Source organism: Athene cunicularia (genome assembly GCF_003259725.1).
Source record: "Athene cunicularia isolate RWA chromosome 1 unlocalized genomic scaffold, athCun1 chr1_part1, whole genome shotgun sequence".
NCBI classification, from domain to species: domain Eukaryota; kingdom Metazoa; phylum Chordata; class Aves; order Strigiformes; family Strigidae; genus Athene; species Athene cunicularia.
The window spans coordinates 125,369,053-125,395,109 of NW_020799091.1; the positions used below are offsets into that span (position 1 = coordinate 125,369,053).

Below are 26,057 nucleotides of genomic sequence, written 5' to 3' on the forward strand. Positions count from 1 at the left end.
CGGCTATTGATACTACCTTGTACTCAAGATCTGATTAAAAGTTTTTCAAAATTGTATTCTCGTAGTTTTATCAGACAATTGTCTCTTGCCTTTTGTAAGCAGATTGTATCGCACACAGACGCAGTTTTTGCATCAGTAAACAGGCTGTTTAAAAAAATAGATATATTCTCATTTATTATTATTTTAGTATTAGGCCTAGGAAAAACATCCTTTGTTCTGCCAGCCCTTCTGTAAAGTGAATGAATGTGAATGTAACTAGAAAAGGACATTTTCTTTAAAGTGATCCAGGCAGTAATTGGTTTTCCGTAGTTCTCTTTCCTTCTCCATCTTGCCACCTTATTCTATGTAAGGAGTATACGCATTTATTTTCACTCTAAAGAGTAATCTGAATGTATTTGAATCCTGTACTCTTTCAGGCCTGTTTTCACAGACACATCGACACTACACTGAGCTTCAAGGTTAAGATTCTGAGCATCCACATAGCCAATGTTCTAAAGGACAGGGTAATTCAGAGTTTAAATAGGCCAACACTTAAGCTTCAATACATGCCCACTAAATTGTCTCTAAGTGACAGTCCACCTGTGCATACACTTGAGAAATTGCACCTGTTCTATTATTTAAGGCTAGACAACTTTTTCCTTTTACAAGTCTCTTGGGGGGGGGTGTCTGTTCATTCACTGTCCTCTCTTGTGCTCAGAACAAGACTACATAAACCAGTGGGATCTTCATGATACTGGGTGTTTGGGTTTTTTTTTTTGCTGCTTGTTACAGAGTGGTTGGGTGTTGACAATTTCTCATACAATTTAGTTGTTCCACATTTGTCAGTACTGTCCTCAGGAACATTTTTGGCCTTTTTATCAGTCATGTGCTTTCCTCCTCTGTGATTACTTACTGTGTCATTACTCCACTTCGTGCAACTTGTGATGGCTTGCTATCATCTACTGAAATAGTTGCAAGATTATTTTGTCTTTAAAAGGGTTATGTGACTAGCCATTGTACTTTATTCCAGACTTTCAGGCTCCACATTGATAATGTTCCAGATCTGCTAGATTTCCCCTAGGGAGCCCCTAAAAAGGGTTCTTTTTAAAATCCTGAGTTATATAGCATCTGTGAGTCACAAATTATTAGTTCAGCATGTTCCACTTGGTATTTGGCACCAACCCAAGTTTTCAAACCTAAGCCTCTTTTTAGAGATTGGTCACCTAAGATCAGCATGTCAGAAAACGTTGCTTCTGCTGCCCTTCACCATTCTACCTGGACTGATGTAAAGCCTCTGTGCCTCATGACATCTGAGCAATCCTTCAGTATCATTGTCTGGCACTTAGCCAGCCAGTTGCTATTGCAGGGTATATTTGAGATGTCACATAAATGACTGTAAATGTTCTGTATCTTCATTGAATACTGGAGTGCATCTTTGAATGGGGTCTGAATGAAGTTAATCCAGCCTCATTTTTCTTACTATCATTATGCTTTCTGTAGCACCAGTTTTGAAATTAAGGTAGTCACCTTAGATGAGATTTCCAGTTCTTTCACCATCAAATAACTCACCACTTCTTCTTCTGGCATCTTTAAGGATCATTGGATGGCATGATCTTTTCTGGTTTATCAGTGGAGCAGATACTCTGTTTAGTATCAGATATTTCCCTGGCACTAGGATTCTACATTAGCCCTTGGTGTGTACTGTGAGAAACAGCTTTTCTTGCGTTCGATGGACTGTGAGTTTTCATCACGGAGGCAAGTTCTTTGTTCTCTGTAGTCTTCTTCAGATAGCTGTCCAGCTTGGTAATGTCACTCAAAATAAATGTTAGCACCCTCAAGACTACACCCGAATACTCATCCTTTCACAGGATCAAGCCTCAACTCTATTTCTCCTGTGTTACCACTGACAGCGATGGATTTGAGTCTCCCCAGAACAGCTGTTGAAAAGGAGGCTCTCTGTTGTTATACAGATCTGTAGAACCTGTCACTGTGCAGCACAGGAGCAAGATGTTAACAGCAGATATTTTTTGATATAGAAGAGGAAAGGAAGCTGATAACTTATCATCTATCTACAAATCTAAATATTCTTCCTTTTTAAGTTCAAGATGGGGACTATGTCTGCTGACATTGTTATAGAGAGGAATAGTTTCATATCTCATGACTAAATTTAAAGATATTTCTTTTCATACAGCCACGATAAATGTTTTCATTTCGTTATCAGGGAGAACGATTATTAAAAGGTCTCTTCCATTCAAATTTTTCACTATGTTGAGTGATGGTATTTTAATTGAAGTCTTAGAAGTAGTGAACACTCAGCTCAGATGGAATAGGTTCTCCTTATCTACACACTTGAACAGTTGGCTAACAAAAGGATTATCAAGAGATAACAGTTCTCTGTCCCCTAGGACATCACCACTGTAAAATCTAGCCTATGCTCTCTAGGCTGCATGGCATCGTCATACCAGTGTGATGCTTCGCATCACATGAGACTTGCAGACATGGATATGGGACATATGTTGCAGACATCTCCTCAGGATATGGGTAATCTTATGACAGGGAGGTGAGTTGTTTCCTACAATATTAGCAGGATATGTCCAGTCCTTGCAAAAGTATGCCCTTTCATTTTCCTTGCTGTCCACACTAAAGTCTTGGACATGTTGCTCCTGGAATAAACAGCTCTTTCAGACAATTCAATAGCTTGTAAGTGGCGGAGCTGAAGACTATTCCCCCTGTTCACAGAGCTGCAATTGCAGCATTTACAGCTGCATTCCTTACTACATCTTTGTGTTTTAAAGGCTAGGAACCTTTCATAGTTTCCTTTCATAAAATATGTCTGCTCATTTCAAATGAGAGAGCTGTTAACTGAGGATACAAAGTTGCAAGGATACCAAGGCTGTACAAGCTGTATTATCTGGAAGTCTCTGCTTGGTGTTCTTGTAAGCCTGTATCTTCCCTTTAAAACTTCTCCCTGATACTCATGGTTTACTCACTGGAGTTAAAAATAGTCCTAGCTCTCTTTTAGCCCCACTGATGACCAGTTAGTTAGAGGTTGCCTCAGCAAATTAGCTCCTGATAGAAGGAGTTTCTGTGTTTTCTTCTCTACTGCATCGGAGCTTCTCAAGAGGCCAAAATGTTCTTGCTTATGAAACACCTGGTCCCAGAGTGGAGCTTGAACCTGCTGCTAAAGAACCTTGTGTCTGCTCTTCAAGATGTCAGCAGCAAATTTGTTTCTTTGTGTGATGAGGATTGTCATCTTCTCAGTGGCAATGTGTATAGGATATTCAGGCCCTTTTAAATCAATGCTCCTACATGATGCCCTCTATAGGCGGCTTTCCTTGCATGCCCTTTTATAAATTCCTTCCAAGTTTAGTTTCATCAATTGCTATATAAAGAGCAGATAAACAAGACATCCTTCAAAGGATTCTCAAGTTATTATGGATAGTTGGCAGACCCAGAAAACCTGCTATCTTTGGATACAGACCGTTTAAAGGTTTGACATGTTGTGTCAATGCACATGCAGAGCTTCCTGAAGCACAGTCATTATCTTTCATTAGAACACGTCTCCAAAATGAAGCTGCAGAGTTCACGGAAATACAAATGACATCTCTCTACTTTTATCAAGCACTATGCCATTATGGAAGTATCAAATCTGACACGGCCCTTGCTGTAATGGTCCTGCAGTACTACTAACACAAATAATTCTTAAGATTCAAGCAATAGGATCAGTTGAGTATGGTGCTTGTTCAAAATATGGTTAAAAGCGGTTGTAGAGTCCCCTTGAGGAGTTCTCAGTGGAGGAGGTTTGTGGTTGGGAAGGAGCTGAAATGGTGTTGGGCATGCATAATTTTAGTACATGCTGAGTATGAGAGAAGATGGAATATGTATGCGACCACTGTGGGTATTGCAGAAGGAGAAACATATCCAATCTGGAGTGATACGCTTTATGTGCATACACTGTGTGAACATTCACATGAGTCACCCACCATGATGAACTCCTGTTCTAAGCAAATAACTGCTCCTTTTTTTTGTGTGTGGATGCTAAAGAAGTGGATAAGAATGCTAGACATACTCTAGGAGAGAGAAGACTGGGGTCTTGTTCAGTGCCACCTTTCAGTATTAGTTATGACTCCTAGCTGAGACCTCTAAAAGTGATTCTAAGTGATTTCTTGCCCCTTTTGGGGCAAAGTCTAACAGGTGAGTTGGAGTTGCTGTGATGCCAACTGTCTGTGACAGGAGCATTCTGCCTCAGCTCCACTCAACAGGAGGTTTATGCTGGCAGGTGGCACCTGGTAGCTGAGCGGCAGTTTAACAAGCAGCTTGGTACAGTTTTCAGCTGCTAGTTACTAGCTTCTGCTCAGACACAGTTAGTGACTGTAACCGTGTGAAATGTTTATATGTGTGATAACGCATCAAAAGCAGATTCAAATTTGGCATGATAGCAAGCATGAACGAGCTCATGTCAGAATTAATTTGCACAGGACAAGTGAAGCAATGCTCCCCACAGATCTAAGGTTCTTACTACCTGAGGGCAATGGCATTGGACTCTGTACAAACCATCTGTCTGCGTTGTCTTTTGTTGCCTCGGTTATAGTTTGGTATCTTCTGGGTCTTTAAGAGGAATTATGCGCCAACTCCCCTCTGGTAGGGAGAAGTTTGAGTGACACCCATTATGTCACTCAGAGATAAATATCTAGAGTTCACTTTGTTCAAATCTGTTTGTTGAGTCTTTATTGGCATGACTAGCTTACTAGTGTGTTAGCCAAGCATTCATATACACAGCATGTCAGATTCTTATTAAAAGATCTGGGTCATCTCAATGCAAAGGCTCCTTTGTGCTTGTACTGTCCAGCCTCAAGAGCTGAGTAAAGTTTTGGTAAAGGGTCATAGTCTTTTAAATGGTTTCCTCTAATATTCCCTTCAGACCATGAGCCGTTACCAACTGTAACAACCAATATACTCATTAAAAGAGGAAGACTAACAGGGATTTTTTGAATAGTGGCCAGTAGCACTTACATTTATTTCTTCTCAGCTTAAGCAAAATTGGTATGAACAACTCCTGTGCTGACTTATGAATACCCAGACATGATTTTAAACTAGTTTGAACAAATCAGGTAAACAGCCATATGCAATTGTAAGCACATGCAAGGCCTTTTCAATATCTCCTGGGTTGCAAAAATGGAAATTGATTAAACTGCATTCAAAAACAAGTCTCTCTTATTTGCATAAAAACATACTGTGATTTTTGTTATTTAGCAGCTAATATTTCTGGAAATGAAATAGATTCAAGGGAATATTCTGTGAGTGTGTGTTTCTGAGGGGAGTGCGAGACGCTGTGGTATACAATGAATCAATACTTTGTTTTGTCAGAAAATGACTTTTGTTAGTTTCCAGCACATACCAGTGAAAATGAAGGACTTACACCATTACCCTTTCAGTTAGCTTGATGTAATTATGGATATTTTCAGTCAGTCCCACTAATTAAGCACAAAATACTAGGAATGGTCTATTAACTTTTGAAGTGTTTCTTTTTTTGTATTTATAACATTCATTGTGTGGTACTTGCACTGTGTACATAGGAGCGCAATATTCCTCTTCTCTGAAGCACTATTATTCCAAAAATATCTTACATCATTGTTTTAGTAATTATCTATATCAGTGAAATAATCCTGGTCTCCTTAGTGGTTTGGGTTTTATATTAAACATCCCAGATTTCTGTGTACCTGCTCTGAAACTTAATTGGGGGGGCGGGGGATATTTTTCAAAAACAGAGTACTATTTCTACTTTTCCTAAGAAGTCCTCTGTGGAAGATGGCATGTGTTGAATGTTATCTGTAAAACTTGTTACACAGAACTCTCTGCACATTTGCCAGATTAATACTTCTAAGGAGAGCTATCAGACATATTATGATTGCATTGTACGTCCCTCATTCTTATCCTTTTGCCTTAATACCCCATTCCTTCAATTATGGTCTGATCCAGTACAGGCTTTCTTATGTTTTATGTAATGTTAACATTTATAATTAATTATTTGGCTTGACTAGCAGTAGATTACATCTATTGGTTACTAAAAAGTGTGGACTTTAGACAAAGAACCATCCAACTATTAATATACCATTACATTAATATAATCCAGAGTCATACATTAAAATATCATTAGTGTAAACATTGTATTCCATCCCAGTCTCAAGTTCTTCTTTCATTTCTGTAGGCTATTCATTCTGTTGCTTGGCATCATGAAGGGAAACAGTTCATGTGCAGTCACTCTGATGGCAGCTTGACCCTATGGAATCTGAAAAGTCCTAACAGACCGTTCCAGACCACAATTCCACATGGTAATTTTGATAGTTAAAATGTATGACTAAGAAGCAATGCAATACTGTCCATGCTGTTTGCTAATATCTTTGTTTATGTCTTTTCTTATTGTAGCCCAGATCCAGAGTTGCTTCTTGCAGAAATATTTTAACCTGCAAAATATTATAAAAATCAGAGGGCAATTTTGACGAACTTTTTCTTTTATTTGGTTCTATAAATACCTCTTACTAGTTAATATTGCTCTAATATTGCTATTTTATCCAATCCATCTTAATAGCATACTACTAATCTTTGACACGTTCAGGCTATGTGTTTTTCACATTTCTTTCTTTTATATTTTGTACTTTTGTGCCCATAGTGCACAAGAAAGGATACATTTTGTACAAGGCACTGTGTTTCTTGTTATAAAGATGGCACAAGTTCCCAAGTCACTGCAATGATTTAAAGAAGCCATTTTAAGAAATGACTCTGTCTTTTATGGCTGGGACTTTATATGCCATTCCTTCCTATAAATGAGGTAAACTGGTATTGACTCTATTGCAAATCATTACATTACCAAGAGGCCCGACTGGATGGAGAGGGAGGAAGAAGGGAAAAACAAGATCTGTGCAGCCCAGCAAAGTTTAAGCATTTTCTTAAACTCCCTGGTTTCTTTTGGTTTATCATTTTTAGTCATAGAATTGTACTTTATGTCAGAAGAGACCTCTCAGAGGTCATCTAGTCTATCTCCCAGCTCAAACCAGGCCTGATTAGAAAAGTTAGCTCAGGGCAGTGCCCAGTTGGTACTGGACACTTGATCACTTCCAACAAATTGCACAACCTCTCTGGGAAACATCTTCTAGTATTTAATGACCCTCGTGGTACAATTTTTTTTTGCTAATATCTAACCAGAATTTCCCAAGTCACAACTTGAGTTCTTTGCCTCCCACCATGTCACTGTGCACCTCTGAGAACAGGCTGGCTCTATCTACACTGTATCCTCCAATTAGATTGTGGTTTAAAGCAAGAATACATTTTCCAAAGTAACAAACCCAAAATTGGTTTGGTTTTGGTTTTTTTTTTCATTTACAAGTGAATTTTCTCTAACTGGAAGTAAGTACTGAGCCATAATGAACTAAGAACCCATGAATTTCAGTTGCTCACTTCATTTCATTTTAACACTCAAATAGTTACACGTCAGAGCATGTAACATTTAGGCAACAAGTGAATTGAGTCATTCTAAGAATGACTTAGGGAAAAAATAAGCTGTTTATGGTCATAATATGTTTGGAAAAAATAGTATACTTTTGGTCAAAATCATTAATTATTAGGTAAGTATCATCCTTCTCAGTAATCTGCATGGGTTTTAGATGTCTTTGAAGTGTGATCTGTGGTTCTTTAGATGTATGTGACAGTAAAAACATAAAGCCATAATAAATGTAATTAATTTAGACAAATGAATATTTTACAGAAATAGGAGCTAGTATCATCTTCTGTAGCTTTAAAGTTCCATTCTCTTATTGCTTATACAGTTGCTTCAATACTTGTCTTTCGGTTTGATAGTTCTGTTATCGTGTTTTAATACAGTTTTCATCTTTCTTTCTTTCTTTCCCTAGGAAAAATTCAGAGAGATGGAAAAAAGCCTGAATCTTGCAAACCAATTCTTAAAGTAGAGTACAAGACCTGTAAAAACAGGTATGTTTTTAATTCTGTAATTAACTCAGTGTTACATTCCTCAGTTAAAAGTCCTTTTAGAATCTTTCCCCGCTTTCTTTTTGCGAAGCTATTTATTATTATTTAAAGGTACTAAACCTATAATGTAAACTGGTATGTAGTAGGTAAACTTATAATTACTGTTATGGTTTTTTTTAATACAGTGAGCCATTTGTGATATTTTCTGGTGGATTGTCATATGATAAGGCTTGTCGAAGACCAAGTTTAACAATCATGCATGGGAAAGCAATCACGGTTCTTGAAATGGATCACCCTATAGTTGATTTTTTAACTCTTTGTGAAACCCCATATCCAAATGGTGAGTTTATTAAGCAAAACACAGTTATAGAAAATATAAATTAAGTTACCTTCTCTCATACCTTAATTCCATTCCAAGGACTTCCATTCTCACAGTTGTCTCCATCTCAAGGAAAACCACATCACTGAAAGTAACTACAACTTGTTTGCATTCTCAATATAGGAAGCAAGTAATGAGTGCACAATAAAGCACGCATAAATCTCCAGATATAAGCTTGAAACACGTGGGCTAGTGAGAGGAAATATTGCCATTAATCAAATATGTGTACTTATATTTCTGACATTTTCTATGAGGCTGAAAATCTACAGATTGCTAAATTATTGAAGATTAAACTATCTCTTCTCTGCAAAAAAAAGTTCTTACTCTTCAGCCTGAATTGAACTGTTAGAAGTGTTTTGCTGCATATTGTGGGGCTGCCAAATTCTGAAGTACATTCACAGAAGACTCCGGAAAGTAAATTAAGAAAAGCTGTAAATCAAAAAGAAACTAAGTTTAGTATTTTAAGCCCTCAAGCAGAAAAGTAAAATAAACCTTATATACGTAGCTGCATTAAATCCACATTAAAAAACATTTAGTAAAGTGTGTATTTGTTTCAATGTTATGCAAAAATTTAATTTTCAGTTAGTTTGGGCCTTCGTTTAACTGTGTCAGATACTGTGACACTTCCAAGTACTAAGATTTTGTAACCCCTTTCTCTGCTCACACACTAATATTTAAAAATTTTAGTTTAACCTATGTTATTCATAGTCTTGTATAAAAACGGGCCACAAATAATGTGCATTTGTAGCTGGCCTGAAACGAAGGTAAATCTTGATTTATCAAGCTCTTGATTTACTCAGCTTTTTGGCATCAGCCACGTGAAAAGCATACTCTGAGCTTGCACATTGCTGGAATGGTTTAGTGCAGCTGAAAAGAGAGTTGTAATTTCACATTTATATTTTTAAAAATAACTTCTGTGTAAACTAATGCACCCTAGGCATCAAGGGAAGCATTTATTTGTCATTTTAATTGTTTGGTTTTGATAAATGACAAAAGCATTAAATTAAAAAAAAAACAACCAACAGACAACATAATATACTAAAGAGTGTTTGGGAAGAAGGAATGTGTCAGTATCTGAATTGAACACAGCATATTTACAGGATTCCTTTGGAATATTCCTTTGGAATCACCTTGGGAATGAGGGCATAGTGTACCATCAAGCAGACCGGACCACCTGTTCACAGTCTGGTTTTGAGGAACAGTTGTACACAGTAGAAGCATTGCTGCTGAGCAGCACAAATACATTTTCTGTACAATAACTGGATTCAGCAATGCAGTGTTACACACAACTTATTCTATTTCTTTACTTTCAATCTACTATCACGCTGGCATGCTAGAATATGCCGATTCTATTTTTGCTCTGGATGTTGATCAGCAGTACTGCCCAAAATTAATTTCTCAGTTCCTCTCTAGCCCTAATCTGGCCCTACTTTGCAGATATGTCTAGTTTGTGGATATGTCTAGGGTTTGTACCTTAAAACGTTTGTTTAATATACTGTTAATGTTTAGAGATCATAAATACGACTTGCTTGTTTAAAATGAATGGGAGAACTCCATGTCTTTTATATTTGATTCCTCGCTTATAGAATTTCAAGAACCCTATGCTGTAGTTGTGCTTTTGGAAAAAGATCTCATTGTTGTTGACCTGACACAAAGCAAGTAAGTATGAAGTCTTCGATTAAGTTATTTGTGTATCTTAACTGCGCAGCAAGTGATGATAAAAATCCAGATGTTATCATGTAATGTCATTTTACTATCCAAGATCATTCACTCTTGGTAATAATTCACTCTATATGTTTATCTCCACCTTAAGACCTAAGATTGGCTAATCAACGGGAATTTATGATAATATTTGCTCTTAAGTTTGGGAATAACTCTAAGTTTGGAGTCCCTTCAGCATAGCCCTCAAACTTTTACTCAACATTGAAGTAACACTTGGTCACATGCTGAATTATGACCTGAATGGGTGCTTTGGAAACCAGATTGAACTACTACTTATATGCATGCCAAACTTCGCTAGACTCCACAGGGACTTCCACTTAACTATTTACTTTAAGTATCTTAATAAATAATGGCATTGATTTATAGTGGATCTACAGGATTATTTCATGATCTGGTTGCTGGTTTAAATGACAAATAGTTCTTTCACATCAGAATCAATGTTCACATCAAAGAGGAAGTATACATCATGTAGTGCAGAAGACAATCCTTTTTTATTTTGTTCTGCCTCCAACACCACCAATAATGTACATCCACATTCACACTGGTATAACTAGGAACAGATTTTGCCCTTAATGTCTTGAAACGCTTTAAATGAATCATATTCTTATCTCCCTTACTTGCAAGAATAATTCAAATCATCTCAGCAATATAAAATTAATATAACTGAAATCAGAACCAAATTTCTTACGTTTTTGAATTGTGAATAACATTGTGTAATATGCCAGAAGCGAGGCCGTGCTTCTTATCAGACTGTCCAAACTGATGGAAGTGAGAAATAAACTGAGATCTACTTCATCTGTTATTGCAATTGTTCGTTGTAGAATCAGTACTCTACCAACCCAATAAGCTAAGCTGCTTGATATAAAATCCACAGTTGTATAAGTAGTTCTTAGGTCATAGTATGTATCATATCCATGAACCTGAAGCTGATAGAAAATGTGTCACCTGTATAAATAAGATTTTGACATGTTGGGAAAAATCAGTTCCTAATCCTCATTCACACAAGTATTCCTGTTAGCCTTAGGAATTATTCACATGAATGGGTACTTACATTGCAAGAGGCTTCTTGTCACAGCAGTGGAATTTTTATGTCTTTCTTTGAGTAACTACGCATTATTATTGACATTAAAAATAATACAAATGTTTGAATAAATAAGGGAAAATGTACTTTATTAGTAATGACTTTACTTAGATTCTGTTATACACTTTAAGATAAGAATGTGTTTTCTTCTATGGCTCAGTGTGTCACAGTGCTTCTAATAAATTGTCTTCCTTAACTAGTTTTCCAATCTTTGAAAATCCATATCCTATTGACATTCATGAGTCACCTGTCACCTGCACAGAATATTTTGCGGACTGTCCTCCAGATTTGATTCCTGTACTCTATTCTGTAGGAGCAAAACACAAAAAGCAAGGATACAGCAATAAGGTAAACAAAACCAATATTTTTTACAACACAATAGGTGTACAAACTATGTTTTTGTAACATCTTACCAAATTATTTTCATTTTACTTCTTTAATAATCACTTTCAAGTTAGTCTAACTAGCAGCTTAGCAGCATGCTTACAGCCTCGTATTTGTCCCTCAGAAACATCGTCACCTAAGGACAACCATTAATGACCATTTTATAGGACCTAATCATTAAACTGATGGAGTTATGCCAGGTGAGACTGAGTTAAAGGAAAGCCATCAGTCTACAGTTCAAATTTGTATGGATAAGTTATCTCTATCAAAGAAAAAAGTGAAAACATTATAACTGAAAGAAGTTAGCAGAAGAGCTTCAAGTGAAAGTTGAAGGTTGACAGCATGTCTGTGAGATTTTTTGTTAAACAGGAACATTCATAATTATTGTACTGGGTTACCGAAGAAATAGGACAAGCTGCAGAAATAAAAAGAGGAAATGCAATTATTTTATAAATTTCAAGCATTAATCTGCTTTATATTTTGCCTAGAACTACTCCATCACAATAAATTAATTAGAAAACATATTAGGTAAATAAATCAGGCATCATCAGTTTTCTATTCATATTAACAGAAGTATTCTCCTTGGAGCTGCCTTGTTTTCCATGAACTCAGAAACTGGGGCCTACTACTTTTGGCTTTTGATTCAACAAAGTACTTCAGAAAATATATATTTTTTTTTCTCTTACTTGAATTTTTCTGTTTATCTGCCCTTACCTCATATACATAGTTTACCAAACTTTTCACCACCTACCTGTATTCATTCCACACTCTCTTGTCCCCTTGCTTTGTTTGTGCACATTCAATATACACTTGGAATGTAGGTAGCCGCTCATTTGCCACCCACCCATTTCTGTACTCACAAGCATCCACTCCATGTATTCACATAACCGGTTTGTGCTCCCAGCTTTTTTCCACCCACTCATACTCTGCACACATTTTCACCCACTCTGTACATACGTCATCTTCCACATCCTGTATCCATACGTGTCAAACTTTAGGCACGGACTAGCATTTTGCTCTACCAGCCTAGACCAAAGAAGAGAATGGGAGTCTTGCCACTAGTAAACAAAAGGCAGAAGAAGAGATGATAATTTCAGATGTGCTGTAAAATATGTAGTCCCTTATCTCATATCTCGTGGCATCACGCTCTGATATTTGTTTCTGGGCCAGCTTCTTCAGTAGACTTCATCCTCATAATAGATTCTCAGTCTATTTGGTGTCCTATAGAAACCCCAAGAGTCAAGCAATCTGAAAAGCATAGCAATGCTGTTTGTTACTCTTTCCTTTAGTTCCTATTTTGGACTGTTGAGTGTTAGCTGTGCAGAAATATTTTAAAAACATAGAACTTGAATTGGTAACCTAAAAATATCATTAAGTTTTAAAAGCCTTCATTGATAATATAAAAATGTTAATAAGCTTGAGTGCTATGCATTTTTGTTACTTCTATGAGTTGCCTTGCTTTTTGGAGGAAGATGTGGTCTACTCCAGAGTTTAAAAAACAGCCAAGCCAGATTTATGAGAATTAGTTGTAATCTCTGTACTCTTGTTGTTTGTTTAGGAGTGGCCTATCAGCGGTGGAGCATGGAACCTTGGAGCTCAGACATATCCCGAAATCATTATTACAGGGTGAGAATGAAACCGAGGATTGGTACTTTAAAAATGTTAGCGTCTAGAGCTTTTCATTGTGGGTTAGCTATAGAGACGAGCTGACCCTTTATAGAGTGAGTATGCCTACCCTGGCCTCTTCACATGAGGTACATAGGTTTTTTTCCCTTGTGCAGAGTCACCACAGAAATTCCCATTTGCTGTAGAAAATAGAACAGTACTTGGGGATGAACTACCATTAAGAATTACCTTTTGAGGCCCCAGTGTTACACAGCAAGTCTACATTACTTATAAAGGTAGGATCTTTGGAAAAGAGAATCCATTGCAAGAGAGTATTTTGGCCTTTGAAGGGCATAGAGAATAGCTTTAAAAAGGCGAGCAGCTGCTTTTCTTTGGCTGTCGTCCTTTGGCCTGCTGGGGACAGTTTGGGAATTCATTTTCATACCCCAGCATTAGTGAGGGTGTGGTTCACTGGGGTGAATTTCACCTTGTGAGAGGAGAGACAGCCCCATAGCCAAAAGGCATAGAAAGGCTCAGATTGCAGTAGAAGCCCCATAAGCAATGCCTGATGGATTTTCAAGGGGCCATGACATAAAACAAGCTATTCAGCTGTGGTACACTCTGTGTTTTCCTCAGGTCTCAGCCATGACGATGATCGCAATATATTTGATAAATTATTACTCTCAATGATACTTAACACCTGTTTTAAGAAATAAGATTATGTTATGTGCAATAATACAAAAAAGATGACGAAGGATTATTCGTATTTTAAACAGAAATGTCTCCTTGCTCCAGCTTTACTTCAGGGATGATTTTATATTAATAAAAAGAACACAGCTGTAAGGTACTAAGGAAAATTAAGTTACCATCTGTCCTTTCAAAGTTCATCATACATGGCATTTTTAGAGTGCATAGGCTTCATGCTGGCTCACTGCAAAGCCAGAAGTGCTGGAACTGAAACTTGTCATTAGTATGGGAATTGATTGCTTGCTTAGCAATCTTAAAATGCATTTGGGTCTTAGTTCTGTGTAGGAAATACGTGAAAAAGTGTTTTATTAACCTAATCAAACATAACAAAATATTTTCTTATCGGCAGTATATATCATTATATATTATCAGTAAGGTATGGACAGTTACCACATGAGCAAAATACATTTTTTTCTGCTTATATTTATCAGTCACTGAAAGTAAAAGATGTTTTAGAATTGCATCTTGTTTTAACACATTTAATTTTTATATTTTTTTAAGCCATGCAGATGGATCAGTAAAGTTTTGGGATGCTTCTGCCAGTAAGTTTCTAAAGTTCACTTTTATATAATGCTGACAAATCACAAACACACACACACATACATATATAACAGGATGAGGAGTAATACCTGGGATGATATTATTAGGAATAATGAGGTGAAATTAAGCAAATTTTTATTATATTAGGGAAAAACTCACTGCTAATGACATATATTAGCCAGAAAAGAGTGAAAGTCTTTAAGAGGAATAAAAACTCCAGATACAACATACCAAAACCTGTGAAGGATGAAGTGTTGCTAAAAATTTTCCTAGGGCATGATCTTCTTGCATGTATAAAAAGAGTGGGGCTCAGTTAGATCTCATATTCAGTTCCAGTTGTCATGTCTCTTCTGAGTACAATATATTCTTTTTTACAGCTAAGTAAAAATAAAACATTCAGATACAAGAATGTATCTCAATACATGTTTAATCTGTTGAGGGTGGAGAAGACCTAAATCTTTTCTTGTCCAGGCTCAAGTTCGAGGAAATAATTGGGAAGCATTTCCATTCATCCTCGCAGGAAAATGCTTCAGAAAATAATTGTTCCATATATTCTAGCTATAACTGCACATACCAAAATCCAGCGTTTTCCCTTACAGAAAATACATATGGTACTTATTAGTAAAATATATTTATAAAAAATATACATACATTTTGGTTGAAAACTAAAACATTCTGGTTCAAATAACATGACCGTGCTTCACAAAATTTGCAGGAGAGCTGCCTTGTATTCTGTCTCTTCTGTGGTACAGGGATGTCTGGGTAGAATCTCTCTTTTATGAGGCATCAGTCTCTTAAAGAAAAGGGAGCGTGGAAGAGACTTCTATATGAGATGTTGGGCATAGAGAGATTTAATTTGACCCTAGTAACCAATCTGTACGGGCTGCCAAGAACAGAGTATGTGACACTTAAACTCCCTGCTAGTTCCACATTGTGCCACAGAATTGTGATGATTAATACTGCTACCATTTCCAGCCAAATATGGGGAATGTTTACAAAATTTTAATGTCAGCTAAACCTGATGACTTTGTCAGGTAGTTCTCTTTCGCATAATACCAAACATTTTCACTCATCAGGATGGACAAGAAGAAAATTAGGATTTCCAAAGCCTTATTTCAGAAAGAAATTTTACATAGACATGTCAACTGAACATAACTATGAGTTGTTTCTTTAATATAATTTATCTATTTGAAAATGGAGGAAAAACAGATACATGCTGCTTATTAGAGTTTGCATCTTCCAGCATTTTTAAGTTACGGTGAACACCAAAAAAAAAAAAAAAATCAAATTAGGTCAACATGACAGAAGTTTGAGAGCACTTTAATATGAACAAAACCAGGATAATTGCTTTTATTTAGAGAGGCATCAGATTTTAGTCCCTTTTCAGGGCATGTACTGTGTTACTGGTACCATACTTTGTACTTTCTATATACAAGGTTTTAATTATTACGAAGTTTTATTTACAAGGTCTTAACTTTTTTAATAGAGTTCAAATTTCATTTGAGACTTCACGGCAAACACAATATCCTAGTGGTATTTGAAAGGACAAAATAATTTGCTTTTAGACATTTTAATTGTGTAAATTTGTATCTGAAAGCACAGATTTGTGGGAGACAGGGAATTGCTAAGCTACTGAAGCAGTTTTCCAGATGTATCTTTGCTCAGATGCCGTTGCTGTTTCTTATTTGCCTTTGTGTAGATGGTGCCTAGTAATTCACAGAAGCATAGAGATCCTTGCCTTGTACTTGTGCCCTATGATTCTGTAATTCTTCCAATCCTAGTATGCACGGACCCAAGATGTCTGGTTTGAAGTGCCACTCTTGATTTCCCACTGGGACTAAGGGCATTCTGAGGCCTCTTCCACCACCACAGAAGCAGGAAGAATTATGTGTTCATTACAGAAGTACTTGTAATTTGTGAAAATTTGGTACCATTTTATATGCTAAAACCTTTTAAAGTATAAAAAAAATGTATACGCTAAAACTCCTGGAATGTGTCTGCACTGCAAATTGAAATTGTAGTTTTGCAGTGCTCGTCATCCAGTTACACAACTAAAACACAGGTTTTTTCATCTTTGGTTTTTTCTTGTTGCACAAACTATCTAGACTGATCTGCCACAATTACACTAACATATGTAACAGCTTTGACTTTATGTATATACGCACCTTTGACTTTATGTATATACATGCTGGACCTGACTGACTTTTTCTGACCTTATGCAGTTATTAATTAATGCCACTGATGAATTCATATTAAAAAAAAAAATAAAAGTACTAAAAACCAGGGAGAAATGTCAGTAAAACAAAATGGTGTTAATTATAATCACTCTTTACCTCCAGTATTCGCTGCAGTGGAGGTCATCTTGACACAGGCTTCTGGATATTAAGGTTTTATATACAGGTATAAATACAGATATACTTATTAGTCAAGAACTCAAAATATTTTAGAACTCCCGTTCATCCAGAAAGTCTTTGTGTTGCCCAGGCCACCAGAATAATTTCCTAATGTTTTCTCCTGAAGTGCCGTACAGTCTTTACATCCTAGCGAGATGCTAACCTCAGACAAATGAAATTAGTTTCACATCTCATTAGGAAGACAGCAACATTATCAGAGCCTCTCTAGAACACTGAGTGTAATTGCAGACATAGTGGTTAACATAGACCTTTGACATCCTGTCCCAGAAAGTACTAAGAAGTATTTCACAGACAAATATCCATTTTGGAAGTATTAAATACATATCCTACCAGTACTGTGTACCAGGATAATGCCTGTATTGTATAATACCCATCATCTTCTCCTCTTAGGCCTTCATAAGATTCTTTGTTATGCCACAACTGAAAAGAAAATAGGAAGCAAGGAATTTTATAACTCTGATTCATGTCAGCATTTTTTGTATGTTTTAATATATTCCAGTTACTCTACAGATGTTGTACAAATTAAAAACATCCAAGGTCTTTGAAAAACAGAAAGTGGGAGAAGGAAAAGCAACAGCTGAGATTGTGGAAGAAGATCCTTTTGCTGTTCAGATGATGTACTGGTGTCCTGAAAGCCGTATCTTCTGTGTGGCAGGAGTTTCTGCATATGTGGTTGTTTACAGGTTCAGCAAACATGAAGTAAATACTGAAATTGCAGTAAGTCCTTCAGAATTTTACTCTCTTATAGAAGAACATAATTTCCAAATCAAATTGCCTTGCTGTGTCATATCCTTGAATAAAAGTAATATCAAGCTCTATATTTAGGAACAATTCATTTTAATCCTTTTGAGTGAAATCTTGATCCTACTTAAGTTAGTGCCAAAAACCTAAGGTTTTGGGAGCCAACCTTCCACTTTTTTGTTTTAATAGTAACGTACAGTACAGATTTCAGACATAGTTTGCTTTTAAGACTTTATTATACAGTAAATTGCTGTTGTACTTACCTGCTCTAAAAATACTGGCTGCTGTATGTTTTTATCAGATAATGTACATTGTGTATGGACACAATAATGCTCTTTTTAACTCAAGTATTTCACCTCTTTAAGTGTTCATAGTGTTTGTACCACAAAGGGACTGAAAATTATCACTGGCTTTAACAAAATTAAGAGTTGATTTTTTTTTAATTTTTTTTTTTCCCTGGCTTATGCTGACTTTGTTTCCCTAAAACTGGACACTATATGAAATGCCAGTTTATTTATGGCTAAACACTTGGTAATTTCCTAAGCTTTCTGTTGCTCTGTCCTGTTCAAATACTCTTTTTTCCGTCTTCACGTCTTCAGCAGTCACCCTATTTCAGGTAGAATCATACAGTTATGTTCTTTTACTGCGCCGCAGTCACCTTGTACTTACCATTGTTGTACAGCAAGTCTGACTTAGGTTTAAACCTTGTATTTTTGCACAGGAGCCACACTCACTGCTACCAGTGTGGCTGAACAGCATTTATAATGTAAAACATTCTTCCTTAAGCTTAAGAAGTTTAACAGGAGACTGCTCTTAAGGCAAAGCCAAACTAATCATGACTGCCTCTCCTTCAGGCTGCCCATTCTCTGATGCCGGAGAACAGTTTGCAACTGCGGATACTCTCGTGCCAGAAAGTATTTCTTTGCATCTGCCAGCTCTCAACAAATCCCAGGGGCTGACCCAAAATTTCCCTTTCATTTTTGAACTTCCCCGGTTACAGTTATTTTCCTTTTCACACTATTTTAATGTACTTTAGAAAGTCTGTAGTTCTAGCCTGGCAAAAACATGTCATTTTTGGCCTGTAGCCATGTGCCATCTGGTGAGGAAATTCATTACCTATAGCTGTTCTGTTGTCTCCCTCTCATTTCCCCACACCCCTGCCCAGAGGCAACTATCGAGCTATCTGAACGTATCCTGTCAGGGAAGTTTTAAAACTAATGAACAGTAATTTCACATTAGTGACCAGCTCATGTATAATGTTGCTAAAATCACTGTGTTTTGGTATTCTTATATTGTTCCATAGCAAATGAACCTTATCTTTTATTACCTAGAATTTAATTTCTTTATTTTCCTGTCTTCTACTTTTGTGGCTGAATTGCATCAGAACTGGTATTTCCTAAAGTGTTATAATATGTGCAATTTTTTCTCAGATTTCATCTGTAATTAGGAAGCATTTATATGAGGAATTGCTCTCTGAAGAGTTGCTTTAATATTATCCAATCTTGGTGGCATAGTCGTTGAGTTCCCCTGGGTTTTGTGCATCCCTGAGATGGGCCTCAACTCTTGGTTTCCATGTTTTTGCTCAGGCATTCAAGTCTTCACTCTTAAATGGTGGGGGTGTTTTTAATAAAAAAACATGTGAGTCTTTGTTGTAATATGTACCTGACATTAGGCTGTCTGACTTTGTCTATATTGAGACTGAGCTGGTCAGTCTCAGGATTTCTTTGCTGCCTGAGGTGAGCCCAAGTTCTAGCATTTAGTGTCCTCGCTTTTCTAGCAGCCAGTGTGAACTCACCTTGAGTTCCATCTACAAATCCCAGCATTTTAAGCACCCCATGTGGGTTTGACTGCCTGACATCGGTCTTGTAAGTTTATGTCAGTCTTGTAGTATACACTAATTCGAATGTAGAAGGGAGAATCAATAAGCCTAGTGATGGGATCCTCCAAAAAGATCTTTACTGTGTGTCAAAATAAATCGGTATAATAGGTCTGTACCTATTCCAGGGTCGAGCCAAACAGGGAACAAAATGTAAAAAAAAAAATAATTTGCAGTCATGTTATTAGCCTAAATTTTTCCTTTTCTCAGCAAATGGGTGATATCTACAACTTAACAACATTAATTTTAGTAGAAAAAGGAAGACACAAAGAAAAATATTCAGACAAGAATGATGCACTGATCATGGCAAGCAGCAGAACATACTCTTCAACAATTTCTCAAGTCCTGCATGAAGATTAAACAGCATTATAAATTGTTTCAGTTAGCAGCAATTACTTCCAGGAGATTATATTTCCTGAACTCAGTATTTCATTCATTAGTCTTTGAAGACAAATGTTGACCATAAGCTTCTTTAGCCAATTCAGGCAAAAATATCCATGGATTTTACAAGGAGAAAACAAAAGTGAAAGTTTGATAAAAGACCCTTTCTCTTCTGGTTAAGCAGAATCACTGCTTTCTGGAATCTTACGTGTTTTGACACAAAGGTTGAGAAATAGGAGCCTTCAGCACTGATCTTTATCTCTCAATTCTCATAAAACTCGGGTATTTTCTTAATCTACATTCTGGTGCAGATGATGTCTCAGTGAGAGATCACTAAGGTGGAGTTTGCAGTGTCTACATATGCAATTGCTTCTGATAATTTCAAAGTACCAGCACCAAAATTACTATTCAGCTAGTAATCCCAAGACATTATCTCTTTGAGGGCTGTACCTTGGTTTCCATTCTTTTCCAAATGGGGATCTCCTTGGACAGTTTGTGAGGTAGAAGTAATTACCCAATATTTACTGTGATTCTTTGAGATGATTACTTATATAAATTTGAGCTCCCTGTCCACTTTCCCCCATGTTTTGGAGTCCTTCAGTTAAGGTTTCCTGAATTAGTGGAAAGAATTGAAGGGTGGTTGGGCCTGGTTGGTCTCCTTTTTCCCTATCTAGAGAGGCCAGAAGGAAAACAAAATGTATTTGGTTTGAACTTTGTTTTCTAGAATCCACCTAACTCATGTTCAGTCTAAGCAATATGAAACTCTCTGTGCTGTTGTCTCTCATTTCCTGACTCCCACCTATGGACAAATGAAGTTTGTTCATTAATCAGTACTACCCTCACAGTCAGACTTCTGCATACTGGCTAAAACCTGTCTTGTAGAGACTCTGTTGTACTAGCAATAAGAAGGCAGAGCAATCATTCTTTCAATGAATTTGCTTAGGAAAATGGTAACAGACAATAGGCAGAAATTTTTCATTACATTTATCCAGAATGGTGATTTTTATGCCAAAATATATTTGTTTGGAGGTGAGTGATTAACTTCTCTTTTCATAATTAATTCTGGAAAGTTGTATTGTTGACTTTCCTTACAATGAAAAGCTTGCATCAAACTCAGCACTGGAAGAATGTATTTCTCCATCAATGTAGGGTAGATGACTTGTTCCTATTTGATGTTACTGTTAGTCCGTATAAATAACAAATGACAGTATGCTTTGCCTGCAAATGATAATGATAAATGGGGATTAAAAAAAAAAAAAAAAGGCTTACTGATATTTATTTGAAAGTAACAGAACTTTCAGCAGCTTGCTTTATGAAATAATAACTTAGCTTTTTATTTATTTAAGTCATTAGAGGTACGACTTCAGTATGAAGTAGAAGATATGATTACTCCTGAACCAGAAATGATTCCTCCATTTCCAGATGCCTCCTCACAGCTTCCTTCTTTAAAGAGCCTTTCAGGCAGTACCAATACCGTAGCATGTGAAGGACCGATGAAGGATAGTATTCCATGTCTTAGGTAAGTCTATGCCATTGTTCAAAGATTTATCTTTCTAAAAAGCCCTCATATCTTTTATATTAAGAATCCATCAACTATCAAGAAAAATAGGTTAATCGTATGTATGCAACACAAAGTGAGAAGAAATCAAAATGTGGAACAAACAAAAGAATTAAAGCAAAATAATTAACAAGGGATTTTAAAAGGCTAGAAGTAATTATGGAGAAGACAAACTGTTACAGTAAACGTTGACTAATTTTCCAGTATGACCTAGGAGTGCCTCTTCATTTCATGCCCGCAATTTTGAAAGGAATACAAGCACTACAGAATAAATCAAGGAATGTGTGAGGAACTTTTTTTTTTTTTAGTTCATAAAGAGATTTCTATGAAGCAGAAAGCTTTCCTTCCTTGATTAATTAGTACACTAAAATCTTTCTTTGTGAAAGACATATATGCATTTTATGTTGTGTAAGAGAATGAAACTGTGTTCATACTCATGAAACAATCTTTAAAATATACAATTATGAAAGAGTTGCACTGTGTGGAAATGTATATATATTTAATCTTCAGAAAGAAACAAATTGTTGTCTGCTAGAGTACATATTGCTACTGTTTGGCGTAAATTATTATGTTCTTACTAATAAGGCAGATAAATTATAGGTTTGGATAGTTTCAAAACAGAACCCCATACAAAACTCCATAAACTGTAATTTTCCAGCAATTACAGTACACTGCTGATAACAATTGCTCTCATTTTAGTGAATTCATTATTATTTCAGTCTAATTATTATTAAATATTTTAAATGCCTTAGTTATTTCAAAAGCAGTTTAAATGAACATTGCCTGACTTTACAGATACTTTGGGCTGTTGAGCTCCTGAAAATAGCATTAACATTTAAAAGCAACATCATGACATTGTTCTTGTAAAATTAACAGTATTTTTTTGCATCCTGTTTGTTTGCCCACCTCATTCAGTCAGGCAGTTGAGCCTCAGACCCCAGTTAAATCATTAATGTAAACCATGAAAATCAATAGAAGGCACACAGAGAAGTTATTAGAAAAATCCCAATGTGAAATCTATTTATGACACTGAAATCGGCAAGAATGCAATCGATTATTTCAGTGGTTAACATTTTCCCTTAAGAGATTCTTATTTGATTTGGTCTAGGGAAAGAGGAATTGTTGATCTTGGAGTCAGAAAAGTAGTAATGAACCAGTAGAGGTTCTGCTGATTAGTTTTTAGAAATTTCCTTAACTCTATGTAATCTCACATTAAGATGGCCAACTGATACTTGGCCATTTTACACACAGTAAATGTAAACTTATTTTGACAGAAAAGTGATTTTTCAAATTCGAAGTAATTATACCACTCAAACTGCTGGCATACTCCCTCTTACATTTATATAGAAGTATACCGTGTACACTCTCATCCTTTTCAATAGGGAAAGACATATAAATATTCACACTTTTCCCCCAAACCCTAACCAGGTCCACGTTCCTTGTCTGTCAAACAAACTTCTAAGTAGAATTGTGATGATAAAATTAAAGTAGTGCTGGAACCACAGAAAACCTAGTAGAGACTTGGATGATGCTGTTGACTTTATCTGCAAGTCGTTAAGGTGGGCAGCAGTACAGAATCTAAGATACAGCCATAGTAACATAAAGCTGCAGCCACCTACGCATGGAGGGTGAGTGCACAATTTGAACTATATTGATAATCCAGATAAAATTTTATATCAAAGCTCTCTTTTAATCTTGGCTCCATTGTGTTTATTTTCATAGCTGCTTCTCAACCTTGTTACAGCAAATTGGTGGCACTCCACACTACATAATTTTTGCTAGTCAGAATGACTGAATGTGTTTGTGTCTGTGAATAGGTACTAGAAAGAAAGTGATTGAAGGGGCTGAAGTAATGAAAACCTGGCATTTTTCTGAAATCAAAAGTTACCAAGAGAGGCAAGCAGTAGTGTGGAATAAATACTGTTCTTGCTTATTTCAGAAAATTTTATAATGAAATATGCAGCTATAATAACATAAGAAACTGATGTATTTATGATTGTGCAGATAAATATTTTTGATGTAAATGCTGTCATCAAAAAGCTATACCCAGATTGTAAGTCTTTGCTCACAGACTTTTATTATCCTCACAAAATTAGGTCAATCAAGGGTTTTGACATTAGCTCCAAGTAACTCCAAAATTATAAAGAACTGTGATAATCTCATGAAGAAAGCTAGAAACCAAAACTTTGCAACAACTAAATTCAGTGAAGCATAACAAGAGCACGTCAAGGAAATCACTGAAGTATCTATATTCTTTCTGCGCATACTCCTGCAGTCTGTTTAGATTTGTAGTATAATCACTTCAAAAAAAGCAATCCAAAACAAGGTGAAGGAGAACTAAATGTCAACATTACTGTTCAAGCAAGATGGTTAGTGAAACCAGGGAAATAACTCAGACATCCTTAAAGAGGAAGGCGTCACAGGAACATGGGAATGACAAACTGAATCACAAAATCCAAAACTATTTTTCTCTGGTCTTATGGTCTTTCATGAGTTACAACTTACTCTGTGCTTACAGAAAATCCCTGTGAAATAATATTCATCTTACCAAAGAAGATCCTCAAATTTGCAGTGAAAAATAGAGAGAGAAAAGTGTTTGCTTTTTCTGTTCAGGTCACAACAACCTGAAAAAAAAACATAGAAGACACTTCAAGTTCTCTAATTCTTTCGGCATGTTGTTAAAAACACATTGAAAAAAAATAATATGATAATAAAAACTTGTTTTAGAAGATCGGGATTAATTCTGCAGCCATTGTCACTCTCATGGTAGTTTGTTTAGAAGAAGAAAAGGATAAACACATTGCCTCAACTGATATTTGTTGGTACTCACCATAGCAGCATGACTCGTGTTCCCTCCATCATCAGTTATCCATTAGAAAATACGGACTTCTGCTCAGCTGAAAGGGCCTTAGACTAAAGTCTTGCTTCTTGTCTCTCATTTACCTGTTTCCTATTTTTTATAACATTTTTAAGGGCAGAAGCTGAAAACAGAAAATGGCTTCCAAGGTGGAAACACCACCACTAGTGTGCCTCTTAAAGGCTTATCCACAGGCATAAGAAGTAGAAGGGCCTTGTCACAGAGATACTTTGGAGTACTATTTGTATCAAATATTTGGTTTCTGCTTGCTGTGAAGTTTGTTTGAAAAAAATAAACCTTCACTGTAAACAACTCTAATTTGTAGTTTCAGTTTTTCTCCGGTATCAATAGCCCCCCCTCCCTTAACAGCTTGAGATCACGGATGCTCTTCCCTTTGTTATCACCACAAATTTCAGAAATGCTCTTAGATACGTGTCTTAGGAAGAAAGGAAAGGGCAAAGCTTTAGTGCCAACAGAACAGGTAAGAAAGCGCAAAACTTTGAGCAGATTTTTGCTGTTTATAGAAAGCAACAATACAAAGCTATTGCCAACTGTGATGGGGTGACCTTGGCTGGCTCCCAGGTGCCCAGCCTGGAGACAGGAAGAGGAGGATGGGAAAAGCATCCTGTGTGCTGAACTGTGCTGCCATGTCTTTCCTATGACAAACACAGAGCCAAGTGGCTGATTACTGTTCCGAATAAATGGATTTGTAAGGTCTCAACAGTACGACAGGCAAAAGAAATAGAATAGAGTGCCAAGCCACTGTTAAGGAAATGCATTTAGAAAGACAGATGCAGAATGCCTTTGTCGTTAAATAGTAAATAAGGGAAAGATTTGGCAAGGATAGTGAACCTTCCACAATAAAAATATAAGCAGTACAGTACAGCATAAACTATATTACTGAAATGGTTAAACGATTCAAGGCAGAGTGTGAATGTGTTTTGAAAGGCAGTTATCAAAGATGTCATATCAGGTGCAGGTGCCCAGGCACTGGTAGGGGGGCTCCAGTTTTTCAGAATGTGTGCTCCATGTCTATATAAACCAAGATAATTTCCTCCTTCTCCTGATTCTTAGCCTTTCTTTCAGTACTATTTTTCACAGGGATAGAGGATTACATGTTTTAGACTGCCCTACGATGACTGTGTGCAGAGGGGTGCAATATAAGCAGTCTCATTTACAGCTACAGTAAAAATGCACTGGCTAGTGGGCTTTACATATAAATTACTACCTGCAGTGTGAATGTACTAATGAATAACATGAATACCTCAAAATATTGCTATTATTGCATAATATCTTCTTTCAGTGTATCATCATGTTAAGTTCTACCAGCTAAGAACACACATAAAGCAGTCATACGAAGTGTTCCGTTTTTACACTCCCCCTAAATATATACAACCTTCGCTACCTGTTTTGCAAGTCACTGAACTTTCCGTAACAGAATATGAAGAGGTGTTAATAATTACATCAGATTTTATGTAGGAAGCATTCATTCATTAAGACCAGATCAGATATTAGGTAATTATACGCAGGTGTTTGCACTAAACGGACGAATGATGATAATTTCCTTCTCTATCAGAGGAGCAGTGCTATGCTGGACCTTGTTCCCGCCCACAAGGAGTTGGGGCTGGTGGAGAGTGTGAAGCTCCAGGGCAGCCTTGTCTGCAGTGACCGTGAAATTATGTAGTTCAATATCCTTAGGGCAGTGAGGAAGGAGCACAACAAGTTCACTACCCTGGACCTCAAGAGAGCAGACTTTGGCCAATTCAGAGATCTGCTTGGCAGAGTAGTGAAGGGAAGGGGGGGGGGGGGG

General features: G+C 36.6%; 1 protein-coding gene across 3 annotated transcripts in view; it reads left to right on the forward strand.

Moving 5' to 3' along the window:
* The window catches only part of STXBP5L (syntaxin binding protein 5 like), a 223,126-nt gene that overhangs the window by 136,027 nt on the left and 61,042 nt on the right, over positions 1 to 26,057 (forward strand). For all 3 annotated transcript variants that reach the window (XM_026849275.1, XM_026849282.1, XM_026849292.1), the window contains exons 8-16: positions 6,188 to 6,311; positions 7,887 to 7,965; positions 8,148 to 8,302; positions 9,928 to 10,000; positions 11,345 to 11,492; positions 13,087 to 13,154; positions 14,382 to 14,422; positions 17,334 to 17,551; positions 21,179 to 21,351. In XM_026849275.1, the coding sequence (XP_026705076.1) occupies positions 6,188 to 6,311; positions 7,887 to 7,965; positions 8,148 to 8,302; positions 9,928 to 10,000; positions 11,345 to 11,492; positions 13,087 to 13,154; positions 14,382 to 14,422; positions 17,334 to 17,551; positions 21,179 to 21,351 (1,079 nt within the window). The remainder of the gene's footprint in view (positions 1 to 6,187; positions 6,312 to 7,886; positions 7,966 to 8,147; positions 8,303 to 9,927; positions 10,001 to 11,344; positions 11,493 to 13,086; positions 13,155 to 14,381; positions 14,423 to 17,333; positions 17,552 to 21,178; positions 21,352 to 26,057) is intronic.